A 9,867-nucleotide genomic window follows, 5' to 3' on the forward strand; every position below is an offset into this window, starting at 1 on the left:
TGACTCACTCCATGCTTGTGAACAGCACATGGCGTCACTTAGAACACGAACAGCAGCCCTCTTCAGCTTAAGGAAAGCACTCCTCCAAAAGCCTGGAACACTTTGGAGACTTCTCGGGAAGCAATCCAACCCGATTCCTCTCTGAAGAGGCCTTCAAGATGTGCTTTTGGAGGCAGGTGGGACACAACCCGCAGAGGGCTCCCTGGGGAAGCACGGAAGCAGCTCTGTTTAGGAGGCAAGGCGTAAAGCTGGAGAGCTTCGGCTCTTTGGGGGGATGCTAGTGCTGGACCAACTCTTTCTGGAGGCAGTAATACTGAAGTACCGAATACTTGGCTCGGTGGGGCATCCCCGTAGCACACCTCGAGATGCTGCTCCCTTCCATCCACCTTGCCTTGGAAACAGCAGTCTTGAACGGAGAACGCTGCGCGTTCCCCCTCCGGACGGCAGCGTCCAGCAGCTCCTTCTCCATAGGGATTGAGCGCAGCAGGGAAGGCGCTGCTGCCTCCGGAGCAGGAGCAGGTCCCTCAGCCCCTCTGCCCCCATCCTCCGGGCTGCGGAGCGGAGCAAGAGGCTAAATGGAGGAATCCACAGTGAAGTGCCCGTTCTGAGACAGCGTCCTGCGGTCGGCGGGGCTCAGCTTCACCACCGTGGGGGCGTACTTGGAGCTCCGGGAGCACGCAAAGCAGAGGATCCTCCGGAAGGTGCTGCGCATCTCGCTGTCGCGGTACGAGTAGACGATGGCGTTGATGAGGGAGTTGATCTCGGCCAGCAGCAGGACGTACTTCTCCACGGCGAGGACGTTGCAGCTCTTGCAGCCCAGGCCATCCAGGAGGAGCACAACTTGGCCCGGAGTCCAGCAGATAACGAAAGCACCTGCGGAGAGAATGAGAACTCTTAAAGGTTCCACGTGGGTTCCTGGCCCCGCACTGTAAAGATGCTCGGTTGAATCAGCGCTGCTTTGTAGGACCACAGAACGGAGGGGGTGAAGGGACCTCAAAGCTCCTCCAGTTCCACCCCCCTGCTATGGGCAGGGACACCTCCTGTTAGAGCATCTTCAACGTGGCCTTGAGCACTGCCAGGGATGGGGCAGCCGCAGCTTCTCTGGGCACCCCGTGTCAGCGCCTCAGCACCCTCCCAGGGCAGAACTTCCTCATCTCCACCCTGAACTTCCCTGTTCCAGGCTGAACCCATCACCCCATGGCCTATCCCTGCTGCAGGGCCCTCCCCAGCATCCTTGGAGCCCCCTTCACACCCCGAGCTTCTCCTCCCCAGCCCCACTGTTCCGTGCGGGAGCTGCTCCAGCCCCTCCTCATCCTCCTGGCTTCCTCTGGCCTGGCTCCACCACCTCCATGGCCTTCTTAGCTTGGGATGTGCATTGTGCTCTCAAGAACCCATTGCTCCAGGGGCTCCTTAAGGAAAGCCTCAGGTCCTTAAAGCAGAAGGGAAGCACCAGGCCCAAGGAAACCAAAGCGCTGCACTCCAGGCCCAGGATCACAACCCTTTGCTTGCCAATCTTCCCTGATAAGCCCCATGCCAGCGCCTCAGCACCCTCACAGGGAAGAGCATTTCCAGTGCTTTCACTTCCCTCCCCATCACTGCATTCACAGAGGTAACAGGGTCAGGGCTCCCTATTGACAAGCCATTGCCTCCAAGAAGTGGAACAGGGAAGATAGAATCCTAGAACAGTGTGGGTTGGAAAGGACCTTAAGATCATCCAGTTCCAACCCCCTGCCATGGGCAGGGACACCTCACACCAAACCATGGCACCCGAGGCTTCATCCAACCTGGCCTTGAGCACCACCAGGGATGGAGCATTCACAACCTCCCTGGGCAACCCATTCCAGTGCCTCACTCACAGGAAAGAATTTCCTCCTTAGATCCAACCTAAACTTCCCCTGTTTCAGTTTGAACCCGTTACCCCTTGTCCTGTCACTGCAGTCCCTAATGAACAGTCCCTCCCCAGCATCCCTATAGCCCCCTTCACACACTGGAAGCTGCTCTGAGCTCTCCACGCAGCTTCTCTTCCCCAGGCTGAGCAGCCCCAACTTCCTCAGCCTGTCTCCATACAGGAGCTGCTCCAGCCCCTGAGCATCCTCGTGGCCTCCTCTGGCCTTGTTCCAACAGCTCCACGTCCTTTTAATGCTGAGGCCCCCAGAACTGCACCCAATGCTCCAAGTGAGCTCTCACGGGAGCAGAGCAGAGGGGCAGGATCACCTCCTTGGCCCTGCTGCTCCCATCCTTTGGATGCAGCCCAGGATCCAGGTTGGAGCTGGATGTTCTTCAGCTCCTTTCCAAGCCAAACCAGGCAGACGAGCACACCTCGAACGAGACCCTCCAGTGGCCAAATGGCTCCCGAGGGGCTTTAGCATGAGTTTGGCCGAGTCCTGACCAGCACCTGGGGCAGAAGCAGCCTCCCACTGCTCTCAGCTGAGCAGAAACCAGGCAAGCAAGGGGCTGGCCAACAGCAGGAGCTGAGCTGGCCCGGCTCCAGCGCTGAGTCAGCCCCCGTGTCCTCGCCACCACCTGCAGAGCTCTTTGGCACAGGGGCAATTGCTGCCCTGCCCCACACGCATGGGAGGTGCTGCAGCTCCTCAGAACCCTTCTTCCAGGCGTGCTCCCAAGGCTGACGTCAACGGAGCCCTCGCCCATGGGTGCTCCCGGGGCTCAGGCTCCTCAAGCAGGGCAGCTGCACCCCGCTGGCCCTTGTGGGGTCGGCTGGCAGGGAATGGGACGTGCTGGGAGCGCTGGTACCTACCCCTGTTACTGCAAACCATGTGCCTGGGGAGAGCAGCAGCAGCAGCAGCAGGCAGAGCAGGGAGGATGAGCCAGCTAAAGGAGCGCTGGGGAGGGATGCGCAGGGGGTCTGGGAGCATCCCTGCTTCAGAGCTGCCCCACCGAGCCCTTGCATTCCAGCACAGCAGGGGCCACAGCCAGCCCCAGGCAGCTTTTCCTCCTCCCCACCACCTGCAAAGAGGACTTTGCTTCCTTTACATCCAGCAAACAGAGAGGAGGCACTCCTGGTTGGCCCCAAGGAAAGGCACCTCCTCCTTTAGTGGTTGCACCCTTCTTTTTTGGCCAGGTTTTCAGGGTCGCAAGGGAAAGCGGATTCACTCGGAGCTGGCTAAGGAAAGCCAAAGGCCCATTACAGAGAAGGGAGACCCAAAAGGAAGCCCTTTGCCTGCAGATCCAGCCCCTTGCCTTGCTCCTGAACGGAAGCTGGAGGAGGCAGCAAGAACCCACAGAGCCCCATGGGGTGGCCACATCCCACCCGCTGCTCTGGGGGAACGCTTCCCCCGGGTCCCCAGCTACACCTTGGCCTCCTCACAGGCACCCAAACCCGCTCCCGACACCCAGCACCAGCAGGATTAACCCTGCCTGGCAACGGAGCAGGGGACGCAGGGAGCTCCCACCGCACCCTCCGCTGCCTCAGCACCGCCTCGCCCTCCCGCTGCATCAGGAGCAAGGCATTCCCTGTGCAGAGGCCAAGTTTGCAGAAGGCCGGGGAATGAGGGTGGGGAAGGGATTGCAGCAGGGCCTCAGGGAGGGAAGGAGCCCTCTGCAGCCGCAGCTCGCTGCGCGCCGAGTCCATAGGGAAAGGTCTTTCCCCCCCATGGAAAGGTCTTCCCCCCAATGGAAAGGTCTTCTCCCCAATGGAAAGGTCTTTCCCCCCAATGGAAAGGTCTTTCCCCCCAATGGAAAGGTCTTTTTACCCCCAATGGAAAGGTCTTTCCCCCCATGGAAAGGTGTTTTTACCCCCAATGGAAAGGTGTTCTCACCCCCAATGGAAAGGTCTTTCCCCCCAATGGAAAGGTCTTTCCCCCCAATGGAAAGGTCTTTCCCCCCCATGGAAAGGTCTTTCCCCCCAATGGAAAGGTCTTTCCCCCCATGGAAAGGTCTTTCCCCCCAATGGAAAGGTCTTTCCCCCCAATGGAAAGGTCTTTCCCCCCAATGGAAAGGTCTTTCCCCCAATGGAAAGGTCTTTCCCCCCACGGAAAGGTCTTTCCCCCCACGGAAAGGTCTTTCCCCCCACGGAAAGGTCTTTCCCCCCATGGAAAGGTCTTTCCCCCCAATGGAAAGGTCTTCCCCCCCACGGAAAGGTCTTTCCCCCCACAGAAAGGTCTTTCCCCCCACGGAAAGGTCTTTTCCCCCCACCTCAAGCTCAGCATCTCCCTCTTGCTCCCTGCACAGACCCAAGCGCTGCTCCTCTCCGCCACTGCCCTGCACAGCCAGGGGAACCTCTCGGCTTCCACGAGTCCCCCAGGCCTGATGAGCTCCGGCATCTCCCTCCACCAGGTTTCTCCCCGCTCTGGTCACCCTCAGGCACCAGCCCCAGTTCCCTATGGAACCACAGCAGCTCTGCCAAGGCTCCTCTTGACCCCAGCTCAAGGCAGAAGACAAAGAGGAAGGCGCTCTCCCAGTACAAGGTGGTTGCCTCTTGGCCAGCACCCCCCCCTCCTGCCAACCCTCTTCCAGCCCATGTGAAGCCCCATGGGGTTCAGCAGCCCTGCAGACACCATGGGGTGAGCCTGATGCTGCTCAGAGGGGAGGGGAAGGAGGAAGGAGCCAGCTTCTCTCCACTGCAGCCTGTCCCAAGCACAAGCAGGACCTTGATCCACGCCGCATCCAGGCAGTAACCACCCCCTGCTGCACCCGGCCGATGGAGAGGATGGGAAGCAGCAGCAAAGGAAAAGCAGGAAGAGGCAGAAAACTCCGGTTCCGCTGCTCACGAGTCCCAGCAAGCCCCGAAGCAGCCCCACAGCTCCCCTCCAGCCCCTGCTGAGCCCCGTTGTACCAACGGGAGCTTGCAAGGGAGGACTCTTGGGTTGCAGCCCCGAGGTTTCCCTGCCCAATTCTGGGCTTATCGGGGAAGATTGGCAAGCAAAGGGTTGTGATCCTGGGCCTGGAGTGCAGCGCTTTGGTTTCCTTGGGCCTGGTGCTTCCCTTCTGCTTTAAGGACCTGAGGCTTTCCTTAAGGAACCCCTGGAGCAATGGGTTCTTGAGAGCACAATGCACATCCCAAGCTAAGAAGGCCATGGAGGTGGTGGAGCCAGGCCAGAGGAAGCCAGGAGGATGAGGAGGGGCTGGAGCAGCTCCCGCATGGAACAGTGGGGCTGGGGAAGAGAAGCTCGGGGTGTGAAGGGGGCTCCAAGGATGCTGGGGAGGGCCCTGCAGCAGGGATAGGCCATGGGGTGATGGGTTCAGCCTGGAACAGGGAAGTTCAGGGTGGAGATGAGGAAGTTCTGCCCTGGGAGGGTGCTGAGGCGCTGGCACAGGGTGCCCAGAGAAGCTGCGGCTGCCCCATCCCTGGCAGTGCTCAGGGGCAGGCTGGATGGGGCTTGGGTGCCATGGCCTAGTGTGAGGTGCCCCTGCCCATGGCAGGGGGTTGGAACCGGATGATCTCGAGCTCCTTTCCAACCCAACCCATCCTGGCCTTCCCTTGGATGCGCAGCACCGGGCAGGACAGCACCGAGCCGAATGCGCTTCAACGCCCTGCAGTCAGAGCCTCAGCACCAAGCTCTTCCACCTCCTGCTCCCATCTCCCTGCAGGCTGCAGCTGCAGGCTCATCGAGGGCACCCAGCACTGCCAGAGCCCCTCTGCTCACGGAGAGCAGCTTGAAGTGAGAGCTCCGAGCCCCCAGGCACGCGCTCGGCAGTGCCGAGCCGCTCAACCGGAGCCATCTGCACCCAGCTCAATGCCCCAGCCCATAACCAGCGAGGAATTTGGCTGCGGCCCCCTCCTTCCTCCCCCAGCACCTCGGGAGGGCAGCCCCAAACCCCGCTCCATCCTTCCAATAAGGGCTGCACCGAGCGCCCCTTGATCACAGCTCCTAATTCCACGCCACCCCTCTATGCAGGAAGCAGACTGGAGCTGAGCACCTCAAGAGCTGCTTCCGTGCCCCAAGCCCCAGCACCTGGGGGTTAATGAGTCCCATCCGTAACAGCTCCTCTCACCTCTACTAACCCGAGCAGCACCCATGCTCGCCCCATCCTGTCCTGTTCCAGCTCACGCAGAGCCCCGAAACCCGAGTTGGGCAGCACCGAAGCCAAGCCTCCCCCCCCAAGCACCAGGGAAGCAGCGCATCCCTTCCCAACGCCCCCCCGTTGCCCTGAGCACAGCCACCCCACCGAGCCCAGGCCCCAAGCACCGCGCCGTGTGCTCACTCAGGATGATGGTGACCGTCTTCACCAGGCTGATCATGGTCTCCCTGTAGCGCGGGTGGAAGCTCGTGTGCTTGGACATCCGCGTCATCTTCCTTTTGACGTAGACGAAGATGTGCGTGTACACGACCACCATGATGAGGAAGATGACCAGGTTGGAGATGGCCCAGAAGGTCAGGTAGCTCCTGCTGTAGAGCGGGGCCATGCTGGAGCACTTCTCCAGCGCACAGAGGCAGTGCCAGCCGTAGGAGGGGATGAGCCCCAGGAGCAGGGCCGTGACCCAGATGCAGGAGATGAGGATCGTCACCCGCTGGTTGGACATCTTGCTGTGCAGCTGCATGGTGAACACGGTCTGGTGCCTCTCCACAGCGATGGCCAGCAGGTTCACCACGGACGCCGTCAAGCTGGTGTCCAGCAGGCTCTGACGGATGAACCAGGTCTTCAGGGAGAGCTCCGCCGTCCTGGGCCCCGTGTGGAACATGAGGAACATGTAAGCGACGCCGGCAAAGAGGTCGGCAGCAGCCAGGTTGCCCAGCAGGTAGTAGATGGGGTAGTGGAAGCGGCGGTTGATGATGATGGCCGTGATGACCAGCAGGTTGGTGAGGAGCACGATGACGCTCACCGTCAGGCCCAGGGCCACCACCAGCACATCCTTGGTCCTCCAGTACGTGGTCAGCTCCTTGCGGCTGTTGTTGTAGAAGAACCCCACGGTCTCATTGTAGAAGCAGTGCCTCATTGCTGCTGGCCTAGAGAGGGACGAGAGGGGTGTGAGCCTCCCAACACGGGCAGCGCTTGCTGGGCCTGCCCCAAAGCCCTTCCCAACCTTGGCCAAAGGAGAGGGAAAGAACGGGGCAGGAAAGGAGCCTCCTCGGTCCCGCAAAGCAAACCGAGTGGCACGAAGTCAGCCCACACAGCCATGGGGCTGGAGCATCAGGGAGCCCTGCGGTGCCTGGGGACCGCACAGCCGTGGGGCGGCACCAAGCTCCAGCACCCCAAACAACCCCATGGATCCCTATCCCCCCCCCCCCCCCCCCAGATGTTCCTGCTCCTTTCCTAACCCAGAGCCTGGAAATCTCAAGTCAGGGCTGGCTGCAGGCCCCACTGGGAAGGGCAGAGCCGGTTTGGAGCCTCCCTCCTCGCAGCACCGAGGTGCTGAGTGATGGATGACACGCTTTTTCCTTCGCCTGCTTCTCGCTGCCCTCTCATGAGCTCAACCATCCATCACCCTCATCTCAGAGAGGGTTTAGGGCAGAGCACGCCGCCCTCTTACACAGGGAGGAAACCCAGCGTGCTCACAAGTCACTTTAAGTCACCCTCCAACCTAAAACACAGCTCAGGGGCTCCAATTGGTTCCCTGTTCGTTCTGTGAGTCCACGCTCCTCCGCTCTCCAGGCAGCGGTTCCCCGCTGCTGCGTCCTGGGATGCTTCAGCATCATACTCTGGGGATGCAGCCCAGGACATGGGGGGGTCTGGGCTGCAAGGGTATTGATGGGAGGGGAAGGAAAAGGAGGCAGGGGAGGACTGGAGCCACCCCAGGGGATGGAGCCGTGAGCTAGTACCACGTAACAAGTCCATCTTTCCTCTCTTTCCAGCTCATGGGATGCTCAGGGATCGTGTGGTCCAGTGCAGCGCAGGGGTTGGAAGCATCCCAGTGGCTTCCTCAGACACACCACGCGGTGACCTGGCTCGGAACAGGGGAAAGCGATGGGAGAAGGAGGAAGGGAGGAACGCCCAGGGTCGGGACACTGAATCACAGGCAGGTGGATGCCACCTTCGGAGGGTGGATCCAAAACTCACACCAAAGGCTTGGCCCTTCTTATGCCAAAGAGCTTCCTCCAAGCACCGGTGAGAGCTTGAACCCCAAAGCAAAGAGGGAAGTGGCACTGACGGCAGAAAACCACTTGAACATCACACGCAGGGGAAGGAGAGAAACCCGAGTGGCACCAGTCACAGCAGCTGACCTGGCACAGTGGGGACCACAACGCAACCGGCCCGTAGCCAGCCCGCACGATGCTGTCCATTTCCAGCACCATTCAAGCACCACGGTGCCCATGGCTCCAGCTCTTACTCTCTCAGTCGTGTCTGAGCTGACTCCAAGCCGGATTGAGCCCGGCTAAAACAAGCTTGAACCTTGCCACTGAGCTCTGGAGACCAAGCTTCTTCTCTCGCAAGCATTAAAGGCCCCCCAGCTATGAGAGACCCCCATGGGAACCTTTCTCACAGCATCATACACTGTGTTCAATGCTGTGTCTACTCGGAGGGGGGGATTAGAGCTGTGTTAAGCCATAAAGGAGCCATGTCCTGCGTTTGCAGCACCCCAATGTAAAGAAGCAACCCCTCAGCATTCAGACGTTGCCAGGAGGCTTAAAGGCTGCTTGGGGCAAAACCCACTCGGATCCCAGGGAACAGTTTGAGGGTGGCAGCGTGGGTTACAAACCGGGTTGGGGCAACGCAATGAGTCCCGGAGGGGCTGAGAGGTTACCGGCGCTGCGCTGGGTTCTGTGCCGCTTCACCGCCAACAGCAGGGGCAGAGGAAGAGCGTGCCCGCAGCCGTGAGGCCGAAGGCAGGCTGGTGCCATGATGCACAAAGGAGCCGGAGGACTCCATTGTTCGGGGGGCCGGCAGCCCCCTTCTTCTTCCTCGGTACAGCCCCATTCGGGCTCCGAGGCGCAGCGGCCCCGCAGCCCCTCGCCCTTGGAGCCGAGCCTCTCCTCGCACGTCCCCAACCCCAAACCCAAACCCTGGCGCATCCAGCGGAGCTCGGGCAGGGGCCAGCCCCACGGCAGGAGCGCGGCTGCCTGCGAGCACCCGCTTCCCCCCCGTCTCCCTCCTCCCAGGCTTGCGGTGAGCTCGGAGCCCTCTTGCCCCGAGAGGGAAGGGAAGGAGGAAAGGGGGTCCCGTCCCGTCCCGTGTCTCCCCCCTCTTTCCCCCTGCTTGCGGGGATGGCAAACGCCAGGCAGACCGGGAACGCATCCAGCCCTCGGGAACGGGGCTCCCACCACCGGCCCCCAGCCCTGTTGGATCCAGGCAAGAACAATGGCTCGATAAAGGGGCTCGAAGGCGGCCTTGCGTTCCCCCCGCACGCTGAATCACACGGCCCCACCGCTCACCCCACGGCTGCTTTTCAGCCCAAGTTTGACCCCCCCCCAAAAAACGGGGTTTTACCTGAAAGCGCGACCCAACCGCCCCCCGGAGCTTGGCCTTTAGCGTCGCTCTCCCCACCGCAGCAAGCCAGGGCGGCTCTCCAGCAAGGAGCTCCCCATCGCTGGGAGGGCAGAGCCGCTTCCCAAGGCGGGGATGCAGGCAGGGAACTCAAGCGCCTCACGGGGAAGTTTCGGCCGCGCTTCCCAGCCCCATCGCAGCGCTCCCGAACGCTGGCTCCGGCGAGGCGAGTTGGCGAGAGCTCGCCCCAAGCCGCCCCCTCCTTGGGTCCTCCCCTAGGCGGGTCCGTCCAGGCGCTGTAACCCGAATCCCTGCCGCCTCCACGGGGGCTGGAGCCGCTTTCCCAACCCCTCCAGTCCTGGCTGGCCCGGGTTAGCTCCGCTCTGCCCTCCTCGGGGCACCCTCCGCTCCCGACCCTCCCGTCGCACCGGGGCAGGCCGTGGGGAGGGTTCAATCCTGCTCCAGAGCCTTTGTGCCAGCAGCGCATCCTGGGAATGAGGGGCTCTGGACCAGTAATGGAGGAGCCTTGGCACCAGAAGGATGCTT

The 9,867-nt window shown here is 61.4% G+C and overlaps 1 protein-coding gene across 1 annotated transcript; it reads right to left on the reverse strand.

Annotated features, from left to right (window-relative positions):
- Positions 1–560: 560 nt before the first annotated feature.
- On the reverse strand, positions 561–9,423 carry LPAR2 (lysophosphatidic acid receptor 2). Its single transcript, XM_062631078.1, has 3 exons — positions 9,325–9,423; positions 6,163–6,905; positions 561–873 (listed from the first exon to the last, which is right to left on the reverse strand). Exons 2-3 carry the CDS (start codon positions 6,893–6,895, stop codon positions 572–574), a joined length of 1,035 nt encoding a protein of 344 aa, XP_062487062.1. The 5' UTR covers positions 6,896–6,905; positions 9,325–9,423; the 3' UTR covers positions 561–571.
- Between the last annotated feature and the right edge of the window lie 444 nt (positions 9,424–9,867).

This window comes from Pezoporus occidentalis, unplaced genomic scaffold (assembly GCF_034315485.1).
Source record: "Pezoporus occidentalis ecotype Australia unplaced genomic scaffold, CSIRO_AGI_Poc_V1 ctg366, whole genome shotgun sequence".
NCBI lineage: Eukaryota > Metazoa > Chordata > Aves > Psittaciformes > Psittacidae > Pezoporus > Pezoporus occidentalis.